The sequence below is a fragment of the Pollicipes pollicipes genome, unplaced genomic scaffold, assembly GCF_011947565.3.
Source record: "Pollicipes pollicipes isolate AB1234 unplaced genomic scaffold, Ppol_2.1 Scaffold_6686;HRSCAF=7923_pilon_pilon_pilon, whole genome shotgun sequence".
In the NCBI taxonomy this organism is placed as follows: Eukaryota; Metazoa; Arthropoda; class Thecostraca; order Pollicipedomorpha; family Pollicipedidae; genus Pollicipes; species Pollicipes pollicipes.
In genome coordinates this window covers 37,915,040-37,933,505 of record NW_023596921.1, presented here as the reverse complement: position 1 = coordinate 37,933,505, position 18,466 = coordinate 37,915,040, and the positions used below count along the sequence as shown (strand labels likewise).

At 60.3% G+C, this 18,466-nt stretch overlaps 1 protein-coding gene across 1 annotated transcript in view; it reads left to right on the top strand.

Moving 5' to 3' along the window:
* LOC119108277 (Oxysterol-binding protein-related protein 8) overlaps positions 1–18,466 on the top strand; it is a 34,039-nt gene that overhangs the window by 7,971 nt on the left and 7,602 nt on the right. The window contains exons 4-6 of the mRNA XM_037231855.1: positions 4,857–4,933; positions 13,121–13,348; positions 15,426–15,570. Coding sequence (XP_037087750.1) covers positions 4,857–4,933; positions 13,121–13,348; positions 15,426–15,570 — 450 coding nt within the window. The remainder of the gene's footprint in view (positions 1–4,856; positions 4,934–13,120; positions 13,349–15,425; positions 15,571–18,466) is intronic.

The following is an 18,466-nucleotide window of genomic DNA, read 5'->3' as shown; positions in this document are numbered from 1 at the left end:
AGGTCCCATGAACTTCAACAACATGGTATAGTGTCATTTTCAGTTGATTATCTTCCTTTGAGGTGCATGCTTCGGGTCGCTTTACGGCTGGCCTTTCTCCTGATGTGTCTTGTCGGCCTGTGGCACGCGCAGGTGTACGGAGGTCCCCGTAAAGATCCGCCCCTTGTTTTGGAAGGGGGGGGGGACGCCGTCGGCCAGCGGTTATCTCTGTGAAGACTGACGAACGCCTGAGTGACTCCAGAACCACCCGCAGACCTGTGCCAGTTTCTTAGGATAGCTGTGCTATACTTAACTAAGCGCGCGACGTAACGAAGACCACTTCAAGGCACGAATCCGTCGCCGTCCCAAAGACTGACATCGTGCCGCTGGGGCCGTGCTGAGGAGCGCCGCCGCCCCACCGGCCCCGTCCCGAGTGTGACCGGCGGGGACCGGCGCTCCGCCGCTCGTGCGCCGCCCCACCGGACCTGTCCCGAGTGTGGCTGACGGGGACCGGCGCTCCGCCGTTCGTGCGCCGCCCCACCGGCCCTGTCCCGAGTGTGGCCGGCCGGGACCCGCGCTCCGTCGCTCGTGCGCCGCCCCACCAGCCCTGTCCCGAGTGTGGCCGGCCGGGACCCGCGCTCCGTCGCTCGTGCGCCGCCCCACCGGCCCTGTCCCAAGTGTGGCCGGCCGGGACCGGCGCTCCGCCTCTCGTGGGCCGTCCCACCGGCCCTGTCCCAAGTGTGAACGGCCGGGACCGGCGCTCCGCCGCTCGTGCGCCGCCCCACTGGCCCTGTCCCAAGTGTGACCGGCGGGGACCGGCGCTCCGCCGCTCGTGCGCCGCCCCACCGGCCCCGTCCCGAGTGTGGCCGGCCGGGACCGGCGCTCCGCCGCTCGTGGGCCGTCCCACCGGCCCTGTCCCGAGTGTGACCGGCGGGGACCGGCGCTCCGCCGCTCGTGCGCCGCCCGTCCGGCTGACCTTGCCGTCCGACGGCGCCGGACGACCGTCGGCGATAGGCCACGGCCGGTGTCGCCTCCCAGCTGATTGCCACAGCTGTTTGGCGTCGGCTCCCGGCCGCGCGTGCCGTGACCACCGGCTCACAGTCACGGTGGCCGGCGCGGCCGGTGGCGGGCACGTGACGCCGGCGGCGCCCGTTTACCACCACCACACACACTGGCGACGCACCGTACGCACAGGGGGCCGCGCGTGCCAACACTGTTAACGGCGGGACGGCCGAGCCGAAATGTGTAGAAATGGTCGCGTAGCAGGACGATGAAATGCCGACATTGTCTGAGCTACGTCGCCGGAATCTTCGTCATCGCGCAACACACCTCGCATGCTTTCAGTCGATGTGTGTAAGCATTGGCCTGTTTCGTTGCTAGCATATGTAGGACGAACTAGTGAGCTTTCGGCATCAACTATTCGTATACAGTTTCCAGCCATGCGGTGCTAGATAGATTGCATCACTTTGGGCGTCTCTGTCAGTAGCTTTATATCCGCTCCGTATGCATGCCTGATCATAATCACGTGCATTGAAGCGGACATTGTCTACGCAGCAACGGTGCAGCCTTTGTCAGGTCTGCAGTGAGTGACCGCGCCTATCGTGGCTGATAGCAGCTATCCCATTACGGACAGATATGTTTTGTCAGCTCTGGGCAGGCGTTCGGCGAGAAGTCAGCTCCGCGTATTTGGCCGGGAGGCCCCTCGATAGCGGCAGTCTCGGCGCTGTCGTGGCTGGGCTGTGCGGGGGCGACGCGTCGGTCCACGGCTCTCTCGGACCGGCGACGGAGCGGCGCTGGACGGGGCGGGCGCCGTGTTGGTGTGGCAGCGGTGTTCGCCGGACGGCCGTCAACATTGAGCGGCGTCCCTGGGCCGGCCGGCCGGCGGACGTGGGTGGTGCCTCCCTGACGCGGGTGGGCGGCCACCCCCTGGTCGGCGCCACTCAGTAACCCTGCCCGGTGCGGGGACGTGCGGTATTCCCGGCCAAGCGCCGCCTCGCTGCGACCGTCCTGTCCCGGCGGCGTGCCCTGCGCTGGTGCCCGCTGACCGGGGCCGCCGCGCCGCCTCTCGCGCCACGCCGGAGCGCTGGGCGGTTCCCGCTGACTAGGCGTCGTGCCGCGCAGACCTGCTGCGTGTGGGCCGCCGGCTGCAGCGCGGCTCACTCAGCCAGAGCAGCACCGACTCCGCCTGCCCGCCGGGCCCAGGTCAGGCGCCGCCGCCGCCGCCGCTCCCCGGCCGCCCTCGGCGCGGCGCCAGGCGGCCGCTGCGCCGCGTGCCGTGCGCCGCGTTTGCTTGGCTTGTGCTCTGCGTCTGACATTCTCGCTGCGCTTGTTCGTTCGCTCTTTTCTCTCTTTCTGTACGTGGATGTCTGTCGCTTGGGTGCTGTGTTGTACTGCCCTGGTGTTTCTGGATGCCTCGGTTCGCGTGACTTTGACGTCGTCTTGTCGCCAATTCCCGTTCAAGTTCTTCTGTGTCCAATGTCAAGGCGCAACGTGCGTCCTTTTCTATTTGCGTGGCATGTACGCTTCGATTTTATACCGTGCGTTTTGGCGTACGCACCAGTGACTTAGACATCAGGATATGAAATAAAATTGTATCATTCCCAGCGCATATGCTTACACAGTGCTGTTTGAGAATTGCATGACTTGCAGTTTTTCTAGGAAACTCACTACTTGGGTGTACATTTCTCTGGCGTCTGCAGCGTTGACTGTTACCACGCACATGATGGCAGTGGTGCCGGGGTAGTTTTGGCTCGATGATGTCATTAATCCACGGCCAAAAAATCATAGTGAAGGCACGGTTAAGGGCCCGTTGTTGACGTCCATGGAGTCCTGGCAGCCTACTGCAGCTCGTACACTTCACATTCAAACGGCCCCCAGCATGCCCACGCACCATCCCGGCGGTAAAGCGCGGCCGGACGAGCGCCGTCCGGTGGTAAAGCGCGGCTGGACGAACCTGTTCGGCGGTAAAGCGCGGCCGGACGAGCCCTTCCGGCGGTAAAACGCGGCCGGACGAGCGCCGTCCGGCAGGCAGCCAGTCCGGGCGCAGTGATCGTGAGCCCCTCAGAAGGCGGTTGGCCCTCACCGTAAGACACTCAGGATGTCACCACGTGCGCTCGCGTCTGCGAGGCGTGTGGTGCAACTCGGACGACTCGCCGCCGTATAGGCTGGACAAGCCTTGTAGCTCGACACGGCCCATTGGCGTGATGGTGGGCTGGTAGCGACGAGGATCATCTCGAGGACACTCCAGGGTTCGAGGCGTGATCGTTTTTGTATTTCAGCGGTCTCCCTTGCGGTCGGCCTCCGCAGCCACTATGTATGATGAACTGTTTTCCTAGGGAGACGTAGCGAGCACGTGTGTGGTTACCCTCACCGAGTAGCCCTGCTATGTGGCGTGGTTTTGCTGCGTTTGCCTATGTTTTTTTTTTTTTTTTTGCTGCATTTACCCTGACCAAATTTGATGGTTGCTGCACCACTAAGTCATGCTGCGCACTACTTCGTGTAATTCGCTCTGAATTGTGAAGAGCATCATTTGTAACTCCTGTTGTAATTCTTGCTTCCGGACGATCGCTACCCCTTCGTTTCTCCTGCGCATGCCTGACTCCCTGCGGGGCTCTTTTCCAATGGCGCCTTGCAATGTCATGTGAATTGCATATTTCGTCTTAACGCAAACGACTGTTAAGGTATTGCATCAATGTATCTTCGATCTTCTCTTACGTTTTCGAAGTGCACGATATTGTGTACTTGCGTTTTCGAAGTACACCATGTTCTGTACCGCTCGTTAAATGTGGGTTTTCCCTAGACTGCTGACTTAGAGACAATTTTCCTAAGCGGTGAAGCGAGCGGTACGTGCCCAAACTGACCCATGACAGGTCCGAGAACTAGTACTGCTGTCGCTGCGGATGGCACCTACTTCGTACGGAAGGAAGTGGCGGACCACAGAGCGAGGAGAAGAGCACGGGAAGATTGGTGCGGGCGCCACAGTTACCCCGCTTCAAAAATTATGCATATGACCCTGCAGCATGTGACTGTTTGCTTTTCGGAAACGGCGATGGCGGACTTCGCGGCGATCATTCCTGCGATGTCATGCTGCACGTATTTGCGCTATCGACAGCCGCGGCGGTGGCTGCCGATACTGAACCGTCGCGGTGCACCGTGACGTTGCATGATTCATGACGCGGTGCACGCCCCAGGCTGTTGGTCCAATATCTCACGCCGTAGGCGCGCAACGGTCAACTTATGCCCATTCCGTGCGAGGAATGCGAACAGTTGATGCCGCTAAGTTCCACGTTATATGTTCTGGTGCGATGCGGCCGGGGGGGGGGGGGGGGGGGGGGGCGTGGACTGCGGTCGCATGAGTCATCAGCGCGCCGCCAGTAAGTGCTAGGGCGTGATAGGCTTGCCTGATGATGGCGGTGATGTCTCACGCCCAAAGACCGTCGCGGCAGGTCGCGGCTGCTTGGCCGCGTACACGGCTGCTGACTAGATTCAGTTGTGAAGGGTGTCCACGTGTTTTGCAAGTGGGCACTAGCTCACGTTGCTGCAGATGAATTATTTAGATGTCTCTGAGTGGGTCCTTCATTTCGCAAGTGCTGGTGGCATTTGTGCCGAGAGAACAATTCCAAGGTTATGGTGTGGCAGAGCCGGCCATTTGTTTCTATAAGTGGGACCTCCGTCAGAGCACGTTTAATACCTCGCTGCTTTCATCCGGAGCCAGCTGGTTTCCAGACCAGCCAGCCAGAAGCCAGTGGACGGAACGTTGCAATGCACAGCGCTATGTCGTTGAAGAAGGGCTGGCCTCTCGAGCTCTGCGAGCGCTCGTTCTTTTGCCGCTCGTACCGGGCGCTGTTCCCGTATAATACGGCCTCGCTGCTCCCCAGGTAACGACACGGCGGCCAACGACTCGAGCGGCAGCGGCAAGGTCGGCGACCTCTCCACCAGCGCCTCCGGCACGCTGGTGCGTACTGCGCCCTTGTCCTTGTACACCGGCGTCCCGGCACGCTGGCACGCACCGTGCTCGGGTCTGCCAGCCATTTCCGACCGGGTTCCAGTGTTATCCTACAAGTGAGCCGCAACACCCTGGCGCATGCAGGCCAACCCCACTGATGGCGTGCAGTCGCGGGCAGCCGGATGCCATTTGAAAACAGCTGACGGCGCTGCCAATGTTGACACTCGACGCCAACGACTGTTTCTTGACGCTGGCGGCTCAAATGGCTCGGCACGCCACGTCGCCCCGCCATCTGTCTCCCGGCGGGGCTCGGCACGACCGGCGTCGTTCGGGGCTTTACGTCGCTCGGGGGTGCCGCCCGGTCCGAACGGCCGCCGGAACGACGCGCTCGGCCGACGGGAGGCCGGCCGGTCTAATGTTGTCGGCGCTGCCGGACCGCCCGCCACACAGAGACACCAGGGAGCCAGTGACACATCGTGGGCGACAACCCTCCCGTTCGGAGCGCCGGAAGGAGGGCTCAGCCGAGGAGGAGGAGGACATGGGGGGGGGGGGGGGACGGGCGCGCCGTTGGTGGGATTTTTGGAACTCGTGGCTCTCACTTCTCAAGCGGTACCACTGTTCAGTTACTCCCTGGAGGTTCCTGAGGCTCATTCTGGCCGGGATGCTATATCCTGGAGTGTGTCACTCGTTACAAATGGCTGGAAAACCCCGCGACTTCCCGCAGCTGCCCCCCCCCCCCCCCCGCCCTGCCCCCGGCGTCGCCGTCGTCCCTCGTTCTACGTCCGACCCTTCCCTGGTCGGCGGCCTCTGATCCGATGCCACGCTCGTCGGTGCCCGTCAGGTGTTAGTCCCTGGACTCGTGCACCGCTGGTCGTTCTGGTTGGCCACCGGCCGCTCGATTTTGGAGCAAGCTGTCACGACGTCTGTGGCGCTCCTTACATCGTACCTTCACCTTTCCACCTCTGGGGGATGCGGGGATTTGTTTACGTATCGCGCACGTGTTTTCGCGACGAAGAAACTTGTCTTTCTGCCTTTCTTCCGGGTGCTGGGGTCCGTGAGACGCAGGTGAAGATAGAGGCAGCACCTCCGCGAGGTGGAGGTGCTGATGACGTGTGTCGAATAGAATGCGATTTATGTGTGCACGCGATTCGTGTGTGTACAACTTACAGCGCGCTGCACACGCGGCAGTATTCAGTTTATTGACTGCATACTTGGGCAGCATTCAGTCCAGCGTTCTACCGCAGCGAAGGTTACATCCTCACTCAAACACAAACCTCAGCCGCACAACCGCAGAGCCTGCTCACAGCGCCTGTGCGGCCAGCCGTCGCCGCTGTAGGCCTCCCCGCCTCCCCGTGGAGCGTGCTGACAGCGCCCGAGCGGCCGGCCGACGCCGCTGAAGACCTCCCCGCCTCCCGCGTAGTGTCAACCAAGCACACGGGCCGCTGACGGGGTCAGCTATCGGCCCGGCGCGCTGTTGGTGCCCGCTGGTCCCATGGCCGGCTGTGTGCTCGCGCCGTGCGGCGGCGATAGCCGGCCCAGCCGCCGCGCGCGCCTCGCCGTCGCCGTCGGCGGCGGCGGCGGCGGCGGCGGCGGCGCGTGTCGGGCGCCGCCGCCGACGCCACTGCGTGGCCCGGTGCCGGCGGCCGCAGGTGTGGCCGCCGGCTGTCGGCGCGCCGTCGGTGCGATCGTCCGTTGAGCCGGGCCGGGCCGCGACGCCGGCATGAGTCTCTGCAAGATCAAGAGCCGCTCCTATGGGGGCTCGTCGCTGTTCACCAAGGTCTGTGCCGTGCACCGCGCCGTGCCTGCCGGCGCTGTGGCGCGCTGGCTTGCAGGACTTCTTGGACTAGGGATCGCGGTCATGGCTGACTGCCCGGTTGTCTCGTTGGACCACTGGCGCTGCAAAGTTTGAGAGTTATTCTGCTCATCATCTGTTGGCGTTTGCGGAAACGCAACCTTGCCGAACTGGAGGATATTAGAGAACCCTCTTAGACTGGGATATGAGATCGTCGTGGGCCATTCAACGTACAGCGCGAAGTTTCGACAAACCGGATGTAAGCCTTTTACAGCTGTGAATATTTGAAGACCATGTGTTCTGTGGGTCACGAGTGACGACTGTTTTTCATTGAAATGATGTGAAATTGTGAAATAGGGAATCTCGTTAGGTGGAGTCATGCAACGTAGCTTTGTCGTGGAAAATGTGTACTAAGGACTTGACGGAACTGATGTGTTGTTTTTATTATCACACTTCCTGAAGACACTCTGTAACATACCGATTCGGTCAGTCCATGCAAGAAAGTGCTTTATCAAATGCGTCAAATCTGAATCAAATCTCAACGGGAATGTTTTATCTCTCCTGCCGCGAAGTTCAACGCGCTACATGTCACGCTAAGCAGTATCTGAGGCGTTTTGACAAACGCCGCGCCGTGTTGTTTTGTTGCCGCATCGTTCTAAGCACGGTCTTGAATCCTCGGGCTTGCAGAGTGGTGATTATGCCCGCAGGGCTCATCTCGTATAGCTTAATTTGACGTCCCAAAGGTCATTCCTGCTGATACGACACTGTCGCTGTGGGACTCATTGTGTCAAGGGCTGTATAGAGGCAGTATCGCATCCCACATTGGTGTTGGACACGTAGCTTGAAGTAGAACAAGATTCCCTATCATTTATTTTACCCGTTAACCCGGTTTAACTCATCAAAGGTGTGTTTTTCTGATTTTCACTGACACTGGTCTGATGAACAAATCTGATACAGTTCTGCGTGACATACTTCATGTGCTCTTGGCTCGACTCTAGCGTGTTTAGTTTTCGGGACGGAACCTGTAAATGGGCTTGTGGGGTCTGCTCTGTGATGGCTTGGGTGAACTCAAGGCAACAATATGCAATGGCTGGCAGACTTGTTTGTATGGAGGTTTGGGGGATATAACGCGTACGGACGGAAGGGTCTTGAAAAAAAAAATATTGGGTAGGTTCTTCAAGAAATGACACGAAACAGCACTGTCTGTGCCGACGCTACCCCTGTCTTGTCGGTGTACAGCGAAAGTGGCGCGTCGAAAATGCTGTTTCAAAAGCGTTTTCGAAGAAAAAAATCGGGCATCCCCGCGCCCCGTGAGCAGTGAGCCCGCCGTTTCGCTGCAATTGCAGCGGAACTTCTGTCCTGGTGAACAGTGAATCCGCCGTCCTGTTAGCAGCGCTTATTTCTTTATCTGTTTTTAGACCGCAAACAATCCACAGGCGAAAAGCCAATTTCTGAAAATGTCCAACTTAAAGGGATGAGTATACCATACATACAGAAACTAAAGCCTAGTCCTTCACACATCTATACTTCACATAGTCACGCATACACATTACACACTCAGACACGACGGTGATATAAAAGAACGCTCCACGAGTACCGGCGAACCCGAACAAAACAGCTCGCGATGATTTCGTTGTCTGGAAAAAGACGGTTGAGGGAGAGAGCTGAAGAAGCTATTGCCGGCAATGGGTAGATATTGATCTTTCCACTTCAGTGATGTGTCCATTGACTCATCAGTGAGATCTGCCTGCTGTCGGGACAGCGATAAACCCTCTGTCCCGTTGGCACTGGCCGCGCCGTCCCGATGGCGGTGCGTGTCGTGTTGGCACCCCCCTGTAGAAGCAATGAACCGTCTGTCCCGTTGGTGCATACCCCTGTCCGGTTGGCTCCATGACCTGCTGTCCCGCCGGCAGTGCTGCCGCTGATCACTGTCCGGTGGGCCCCATGGCCTGCTGTCCCGCTGGCAGTGCTGCCGCTGATCACTGTCCGGTGGGCCCCATGACCTGCTGTCCCGCTGGCGGTGCTGCCGCTGATCACTGTCTGGTGGGCTCCATGACCTGCTGTCCCGCTGGCAGTGCTGCCGCTGATCACTGTCCGGTGGACCCCATGGCCTGCTGTCCCGCTGGCAGTGCTGCCGCTGATCATTGACCGTGTCAGTCCCGCCGCCGCAATCCCGCCATCAGGCGGCGCTCGCCATTCCGTCGGCAGGACACGCTGTCGTTACACGATGCGACGCTGCCGGCATCCGGTCATTCAGCCGGCAGCGCGGCGGCGGCTGCGTGACGTCACGGCCCGGATGGTGAAATATGCACACCAGCAGTCATGTGCGGGGTCGATTTGTCGGCCGGCCGGTCCAGCACGTCGGCCGTTAGTCGGGCTGCCAGCTCGGCCGGCCGGCTGCCGGCCGGTGGCGCGCGGTCGGCAGACCTCCGGTCGGACCGTCAAGTCCGCGGCAGCCTGGCCGCCCGCTTCTTCCGGCGAGGGCCGTGTGGACCGGCCACACTCGCGAACGGCCTCCGGACGGACGGCCGGCGCAGGCCGGCTCCCGCTGGAGATACCCAGTTGAACACAAACAGGCGCCGCCAAACCGACACACACACACACACACACGCACGCACACACACACGCACGCACGCACGCACGCACGCACGCACGCACGCACGCACGCACGCACGCACACACGCACGCACGCTGCGTGGTGTTTGGCTCCGCCCGCCGCAGCGCACGCTCCGTGCGAGCGGTCAGTGCGTCTCTGGGGGGAGGATGTCATCAGAGAAACGGCACGCTCCCCGGCCGAGGCCGCGGCTCTGTCGATTGGTGCGTCTCGCGGGGGGGGATGTCATCACCGGTGCGTCTCAGGGGGGGGGGGGGGGGCGCGTCATCAGCAAAACGGCGCGCTCCCCGGCCGCGGCCCGCGGCTCTATGTCAGCGGACACGGACGTGTGCACCACGGGAGGTCTGTTGTCCGCAGCGACGCTGGCGCTGGTTCAGCCGCGGCCGCCCTTTGAGGCTCAGCGGCTGGCTGGCCGTCTGTGGTGTGCGGCTGGCTCAACCGCTGCCTGGCAGGTGTGCAGGCGCTCTTGGAGGGGCACGAGGCTGCATGGAAAAAGCCCGTTGGGCACTCAGGCGTGATTCAGTCCATCGTCCTGGGAACGCGATGACTCAGCTGCTCGCGGGAACGGTACTGCCGGTATGGCTCATTTCATTAAGCGGGCCTCAGTCCGTCTCAGGACCGGGACCGCCGGGACGGGGCTCAGTCTGTCGCGGGACCGGTCGGGACCTCGGGCCGAGGGCTCAGTCCGTCGCGGGAGCGGTCGGGACCTCGGCCGGGACGTCGGGTCGCAGTAGCGCGTTTCAAGTGGGGCCGCCGCAGTGACCGCGGCTGTCGACGTACCCAAGTCCTCAGCTGTAGTTGAGCGGAGCGGCTGCGGGCGGGGCGGCGGTGCCGGTGACCTGGCGGGCAGCGCGATGGCGTTCGGATCCCTACCGACTGAGCTGCTGCCCTGCCGTGCTGCGGTTCAGCCCATGGCGCGGTCAGGGCGGAGGCGGCGGCCGCGTTCCGACGGTGTCGTCCCCAGGCGGCGGACTGATTGGCTGCGCGGCTCACTCCCATGGCAGGGGGTGGCCTCTGCCGGCCCCCACGGAAACTGATGGCCTTTGGCTTTGACCGCGGGCCGACCACTCTGCGCAACTCGTGACCTCTAAGCAGACCCGACAACAGCCCGTGACCTATTGATGGCCCCGCCTTGCGCCGCCGGCTCCGCGAGCACCGCCTCCCCAGCCACCCGTCGTTTCCGCCGCCGGTCCGACCGCTGGTCAGACCGCCGTCTCCCGGTCCGACCGCCGGTCAGACTGCCGTCTCCCGGTCCGGCCGCCGGTCAGACCGTCGTCTCCCGGTCCGACCGCCGGTCAGACCACCGTCTCCCGGTCGGACTGCCAACGGCGCCTAGCTGTAACAGCGGGCGTCGGTCACTGGGAGTGGACAGAGCTTGGGGTCCGCCCTGGCGGACCGGGGCTAGAGGCTCCGCCTGGTCGCGGTTGGCGCTGTCTCTTGGGTCCTCGCGTTTTGGCTGGAGCTGAACTGTGTGCAGCCGGCCGAAACAGATGGAGACGGTCGTAAGGTTCGAATCTGGCTCTGAGTTATTATAGTTACTCTGGCAAGGTATCACGGCTGCTCGTAAGGAAGTGCTCAAACGCACCCGGCCCAACGTTAGCCGTGCAGTGAGTTGTAGGCGTTGACATTTAATTTGTGTAGCACGAGCGGTATCCAGTTTACTCACCTGCTGACACTCGGGGGAGGGAGGGATGGGGGAGGGCGTAGCATGTCGTTTGCGCCCGTACCAGCTGTTCTGTGGTTTCAGGTGGTGTCACATACCGTTGGTGTGTGGCACCTGAAAATCTTTTACTTACGGCGCCATTAAACTGTGTTTTGCTTCGTTTTCCATCACACTCCGCGTCCCGCAGCGCGTTAATAAGGCAGCCAGGGTGTTGCGGTACCGCTGCCCTGTGGCGATATCATCGCACGGCCTGTGAGTGGCGCGTCGCCTTGCTCGAAAGCCGGCCTTGCGAACCGCGACCGCTGCTGACAGCTGCGGACAACACGGTGCAACCTGGGCGCTATCGGTCAACCTCGGTCGACGACGTTTCAGCGATTTCGCCGCCGATCAATGCGGGCTGGACTTTGAACTGATCGTGACGTCACGCGGAGGGGGTGGGCGGGCGGATATTTGATAGGGGCGGCGCCGCCCGGCCCGCCGGTCGGTGATCTCGCCCGGGCTGGGGTCAAGCGCCGGGCGCTCACGACATGCCACGGGAGTCCGGTGCCGGTCGCGCGGCGCTGGTGACCGCAGCGGCGTTCCGCCCGGACGCTCCCAGCTGCCACGTGCGGACAGACGTGCAGGACGCGGCCGGGTCGTCAGTGTGTGTGAGACTTTGAATGTGTTGCAACGAGCCGTGCAAAGGGATGATCGAACCGCGTGTGTCTCCCGGAGGCAGCTTCCCGGGCTAGCTATGAACGCCCGCCATACGACGGACGGGCGGCGGGTGGCTGGTGGACGGACATCGTCGGGCGATGATGTCCACGGCGGCATACTGCCGCTGCTGCCGGCAAGGGTGGCTCCTGGGGGAGGGGCGGTGCCCTCCTCCACTGCTCCTCCCTCCAGAGGAAGGGGCGGTAGGGTTCCGGAAACCCGCACCGACTCGTGAAAAACCAAGCCTAAAGAGTGAAAAGATCCGTGCTCGTGGTGTTGTGTGTGGAGGAGGGAGTGGTCCGTATTCTCACCGCATCGCATCCGGGTGCTGATCGTAGCTGCTGCGGAGGCCCGCGCCGGGCTCCTGGTGACCCGGCCTAGCAGCTTAGTCCTCCCACAGATAGAACCAGGATTGCAACCGTGATATCAGCGGTAGCCGGCTCGGTTCTGCGGAAATTGCAGAGGATCAGGAGCCTGGGGATTCAGGCTGCCAAGACGGCTTGTGGAAAACCCATGACCTTGGCCGATCCTGGTGGCGGGAACTTTATACTGGCTGGGATTATAGAGGATCCGGCACGGTGTTGAAATACCGGTCGCCAAAAAGACTTACCCTATTGGATTTGCCCGATATCGACCAATGTTGTTTGCTACTCAATCCGAGCTGTTGAGACGTCGGGTCACACGCTTGCTTTGTGACTGAAAGCGGAAACACCGCTGAGGCGGACGCCGTGCGGTCGGCGCTGTGTGTGCGCTGGTGTGTGCGCTTCGCTAGGTAGGCTCGCGGCCGGCCCGGCGGCGGCGGCGGCGGCGGCGGCGGCGGCGGCGTTGTGCCTACGTCGACACACTCAGACACACACAGGCGCACTGGTTGGGCGCATTGTCGCGGGAGTGGTGGGGTCCGCGCGAGACTTGGGTCACCAGAGGTCGTTGATGTCATCCGCCGTCCATCGCCGGAGTCAGTCGTGATATTGCCGAGTATGATGGCACCATGCCCTGTTGATTATGATGGCTGTTGTTCAACTGATTGTACTGCTGATGGCCTGCGCAGGCGCATCTACCCATAGCTTCATTCACACTCCTCACATGATTGTTCACATTCCCGCGCACCCTTCTGCTGACATTCCTGTCCAGGCCTTAGCTTATGCTCCTCCCCCTGCCCGTTCATGCTCCTGCCCACGCTGTTACGTACACTTTTGCTTATGATTTGCTTGTTCTACTGCCTACGCCTTGGCTCGCATTATTGTTTTCGGTATTATTCACCGCCACTCATATTCACACCCATCTTCAACACCCTTGTCCACTCTGCTGCCGTCACACCTCCCACGTCCCATCCCTCCGCTGTGTCTAAGGAGCGCGATGCCTTGCTCGTCACCGTGCCCGCGCTACAGCAGCGACCCCTACCGACCGGTGACCTCTGACTGTCGCCTGCCGCAGGCGGCGCCGCAGCCGCTGACCCGGAAGGAGTCGTACAAGGACCAACGGCGGCGCTACCGGCACGAGAAGCGCCGCGCCGCGGACGAGCTGCTGAACACAGTGCGTGACCCTGCCGTGCTGGTGCGGGCCGACTGGCTCAAGGTGCGGGGCACGCTCAAGAGCTGGACCAAGCTCTGGTGCGTGCTAAAGCCCGGCCTGCTCGTCCTCTACAAGAGCGAGAAGGCCAAGGTGAGTGCCTGCGGCGGGAGGCTGGAGGCGGGCGTGCCGCGGGTGCCGCCCGGGGGGGGGGGCGGCTGTGCGCCAGCCTCCGCGGGAGAGACCGAGACGCGGACGGACGCGCTCCGTCGGCCCGCCTTGATTGACAAGGTGCCCCGCTGTTGGCGGCGATGCGGCCGCGGCGAGCCGGCCGGTCGGGCCGCCGTCGGTGGAGAACGGTACGGTCACTGCTAACCGGCGGGGCGGCCTGGCCGCGGCGGCTCAGACCCAGCGCCGGTGGCGCGTCGCTGACCGGCCGCCGCCGCAGCCGCCGGCCGGGATTAAACGTAATCGCCCGCGCCGGGCTCAGCGGCCCGCCCGTTCAGATCGATCTGCTCACCAGATTGGGTCTAATGAATCGACTGCCGGCAGTCGTGGGCCCGCCCCGAACCCGGACGTCGCCGCCGGCCGGACCCCGGCGCCGGCGGCGGTCCGCCCCCGCCCGCCCCCGGTGACTGCTGGGGCCGACTGCGGCGGAGCTTGCGGCGCCCGGCCGCCGCCGCGTCTGGGACAGTCACATCGATCCCCAGGGCCCGCCGGCCGGCCCGGTCCGACGGCGCGAGCGGCCGCCGCGACACGCTCGAGAGGCTGCCGACGCTGCTGGAACGGACGCAGCGCTGACGTCGGCGGAACAATGTGGCGCTGGCGAGTGGCAATATGGGGACGCGTCGCGACCAGTGCCGTGCTGAGATGGCGAATGTGCCAACATTCAGACGCGGCTGACTCCGGCAAAAACGGAGAAATTACTCCTGAAATGGTCTTGTTCGCGCAGCTTCTGCTGGTCGCGGCAGACACGGATGCATTGTCGACAGAAAGCCGCTGCTGCCACGCAGGTGGTGGACGTCGTAGACGCGGAGACACTGCTCGCTCTGAGAACAGCGTGCACAGAGACTACTGTGCACGTTATGCGGCTTTCCTCTTACGTCCAGCTCTGAGTGTCCGCGGCAAATGTTTGGCTTCTTTGAGTATCCAGCTCTGGCTCGTCCCGTCGCCAGAAAGCTGCGAGGCCTCGTTAGGAATATTGTTTAGGTTGTCATGCACTGTATTGAGCGCAAAACATTCTGCGAGTCGCTGTAGAGACAATTTCCTAGCGTTTGTGATGATCAGACGACGAACGGAACCAGCGACTGGACAGTAGAGATACCGGGTACGGCCTCTGATCCGACACGGGACGGCTCGGGTCGCTTCGAGCGCCCCGCACGGGAGGCGGTAGTCACCAGTGCTCCATGCAAACGCCGGACGACCACGCGCAGTCCGCGGCGTTTTCGGTGAAAAGATCGCATTAGCCGTGACGATTCCACGCGTCGCGCACGGTGCTGCGCTGGAGAACAGGCACCAGAGGGAGCCAAGTCTGGGCGGCTGACGCAGACGTTCGTGCTTAACTTGCGGTTGGGGCGGTGTGTCGCCGTGTTCGCATCCAGCCGGGAATCAGTGACGCCATTTCGATGACGGTTTTGGGTACTTGCAAATTACATTTGTTCTGAATAGGCTTCAGCATGCTTGTGTTCTAGCAGGGCCTCCTGTTTCCGGTGGAGCATGCGTCGTTGTCACGAGTCAAATGTTGAGAGATGGCGTGTGGTCCTGACTTAAAAAAACAGCGCCTGAACTAAACGATATCATCAAGCAAAGAGCGGTTACATTATCAGTACTCGATGCGGCGATCTGTGTTAATGATCACGAGTAATAACCAGGCGTAATATCTCGATAGCCTTCAAAGGACTGTCATTGGTAGCGATTTTGCTGCTGCCGATGACGTGATGATGACGTGCGCTGGCCCTCGACGCGCCCACTCGGTCAACACACTCCTGCTGACGGGGTCGCTTTATCGCGCGTCATCCGGACGTCATCACCCACCGGCTCGACGGGATCCGGTCGTGATCGTGACTTGTGTCGGCCCGTGGGCGACGTGTGTCGGCCCGCGTGTGCCGTGTGTCGGCCCGTGTGTGATGTATGTCGGTCCGCGTGTGCCGTGTGTGCCATGTATCGGCCCGCAGCAGTGGCGGTGCTGTCCTGCCGTGTCCCGCCGCTGATGAGCCCGACACGCCCACAGAACAGCCACTGGGTAGGCACGATCCTGCTTGCCAGCTGTCACCTGATCGAGCGGCCCAGCAAGAAGGATGGCTTCTGCTTCAAGCTGTACCACCCGCTGGAGCAGAGTATCTGGTCCACCAAAGGCCCGGACGGCGAGAGCATCGGTAACTGTGGGCGGAGGGGGGGGGGGGGGGGGCGGCGGTGCTGTACGGCAAGCACCCCTCCATGTATGATCCAGGATACCAGCCGATCAAAGCCGCCGACTGAGGTCATACGCATCAGGTTCGGCAGTTCAGACTCAAGTTAAGTCATTCAGTTGGTATGTGAATAAAGGATTAAAGGCTAAGTTACGATTGGATAAACCATGGCCATGGGTATCGATTTCTGAAAATGATTGAGGGGGGTTAGATTCGGGGAAGTCGTCATAAGGGAACACGACCAAAACTTCTCGGATTTCGTGCCTAATCTTCTGGTATTAGTTTATATATGTATATATATATATATATATATATATATATATATAATGCTTCCTTATATTTTTAAAGGTAATGTGCGGAGCCACAGCAGTCATGTCTGGAAGCCTCGTAGATTGCATCCGCTTTTCATAAAGGTACCTGTTTTGTGAATGTAAAGGGATGCAGTTGCAGCTCTCTCGCATGCTGACAAATTAAATTGGTGTATGATTTACCATGATGCGCTTAGGATTGCTTTCATTTATTTATCCGTTCACAAGAATCTGTCCAGTGTTCACAATGTATGTGGCTATCATAACCCATCCATACGTAGGTTCACAATGCTCCAAAATTGTATCGATGAAACATTTGCGTTTTAGTGAATATCATTGTTAACGAATTCGTGTGAACTACCATTGATGTTCATTCCTCGTATACGTTAAGAACATGGTTTTCAACCTTTCCGCAAATACGTCTATGCAGATGTCATCCTGTTGAAAATCCACTTTCCCCGCTCTTTTCAACAAGCACGAAATGCAGGCCAGTTATACGTCTGGGGGACACAGCTCCAAGCTGTTGTTCCTCTGAGGGAAAAGCGACTCTCACCCGCTTCACTTCGAGCGTGTGAAAAACCAAACATCCGTCATATCAATGCCATGCAGAATGCACGTTGATTGTAACAGTTAGTTGTTAGTTGAGCTGGCTTTCCAGTTACCATGCGGTGATACTTAGAAAAAATCGGTGCTCAATGAGCGTACCGAGGCAGGAACGCAGCCAGAGTCTTGGTAATTGTGGGATGAGACACAGGGTTTACCAAGCCCTCCCCCTGGGGTAAGGCCCCCACCCAAAAAGGAAGTCATCGGATATGGCCCACTGAATTTCGAGGGGAGCCTGCCCTTCTTAAAAGTCAGGCGTCACCTGTTTTTTAATTCGATTAACTGAAGGAAACACACCGGTGTCATTCATTTGAAATCGCTCAGTGGACTCTTTCTAACCCGATAGCACTCAGGTGTAGCACGCCTAAAAATGCTTAGCCTTGTCCAGCACCAAGTAGGGAAGAATTACATCTCTCGGTTTTGGCCGCGCGTGCTCGCAAGTCTTACAGTAAAAACCCCCACCCGACGTTGCAGTCTCCGTGGGCCGTGCCGTATCGGTCCCGGGTATAACACCAGGCTGTGGCCAACGGGCGGACGAAAACAATAACGTTTCCCGAATGAGATACATTTGAACGCTTTAGAGTGTCAATTAGAACGCATGGAAGGTATTCCGTGAGTATGTTTCATCTGCGCAATTCGCAGATTTGTAGTATTTTCGGATTACCATTCAAGATATCGCAAAACCGTTGCAGGAATTTGATGGTAAAACTAGACAAGTAAAGGTATAATTCATATTTTCGTGTTGCTTTCGCTGTTTGCTCGACCCCACTGTCAAGGCTCGCTGTTGCTCCCGCTGTTGCTTACACTGTGGTCCCCCGACTGACGCAGGAGTCAAATCGACTTAAGGGCCCGACCAATGTAAATAGCGGTTCTCGGCCCTGTCATTGCTTAGAAAATGGGCTCGAAGTCCCAGATCTGACCCTGGGATATAATCTGGTAACGAATCTTTCGCGTGTCACGGTCGTTAAGACTCGAACATAGTAGCGAGTTTTGCAAAATAGGATTGGTGAGGACGGGAAGGAAAAAGACTAGTGGCATATACACATAGGTTCCCTCCCGGACTTAAACCAATGTCCTCTCAGTGACGTTATGGACTTTGTTTGGTATCAGTCGTTGAAACCAGGTCTAGGTAATGGAGGTAGAGTCGATGATATGTGGCTTTAGGGGGTCGTTGGACGTGTGCGGCTTCGGGAGCAAAGAGTGTGGGTTGATTTGTGCGACTACTGATGTTTTCCATGGAAATCTCGGCTGATTGCCGCGAGGCGGAGTGCAGGTGTATGACTCCCATTAGACGTGTTCGACGGGGTCATGGTCGGACATGGTTCGACGGGGTCTTGGCGGTCATGGTCGGGCAATTATCGCTATCGCTTTAGTCGGCCGGTGAGCAAGGATAAGCGGACGGGAAACAGCTTTGCTCCAGCAGAGGGTCAGGAAGTGGTTGGTAATAATGGAAACGCGTTCATTGCGACGGCGGCCCCGTCCCAAGCGGACGCGCCGCCTGCGGCTGCGAACGGAGCGTGAGATGGGAACAGGACGGGGACTGAAACAGCGGACACCACCGTCGGCGTGCTCTGGTGCTGCCGCCTGCGACAGCGGCGAGGCGAGCTTGTTCTGAAGCGGTCAGGGTGTGACATGTCGTCGGCCCACGACGCCACCACACATCGCGGCCGGGATGAGCCCGTGCCGCGCGGACCAGGAGGCGCGCCGCCGCCGCAGAGTAGGCTGGAGCGCGCGGCGTGGCCGACACGCGCCGGGCGCGGTCCTTGCGGGCGCCGCGGGATCGTTACAGCGTCTGGCGTCTGTCAGTCAGCCGCGGTCAGGGTGTTTGTTTCACCGAAGTACTCAAGCTCTTCCATTAGGGCCATTTACGTGATGACGTACTCGTGATACCCCCGTACGTTTTCGTCCCCACGTTAATTATGAATGGAGATTCCAAGGCGGTCCCTCGTCGT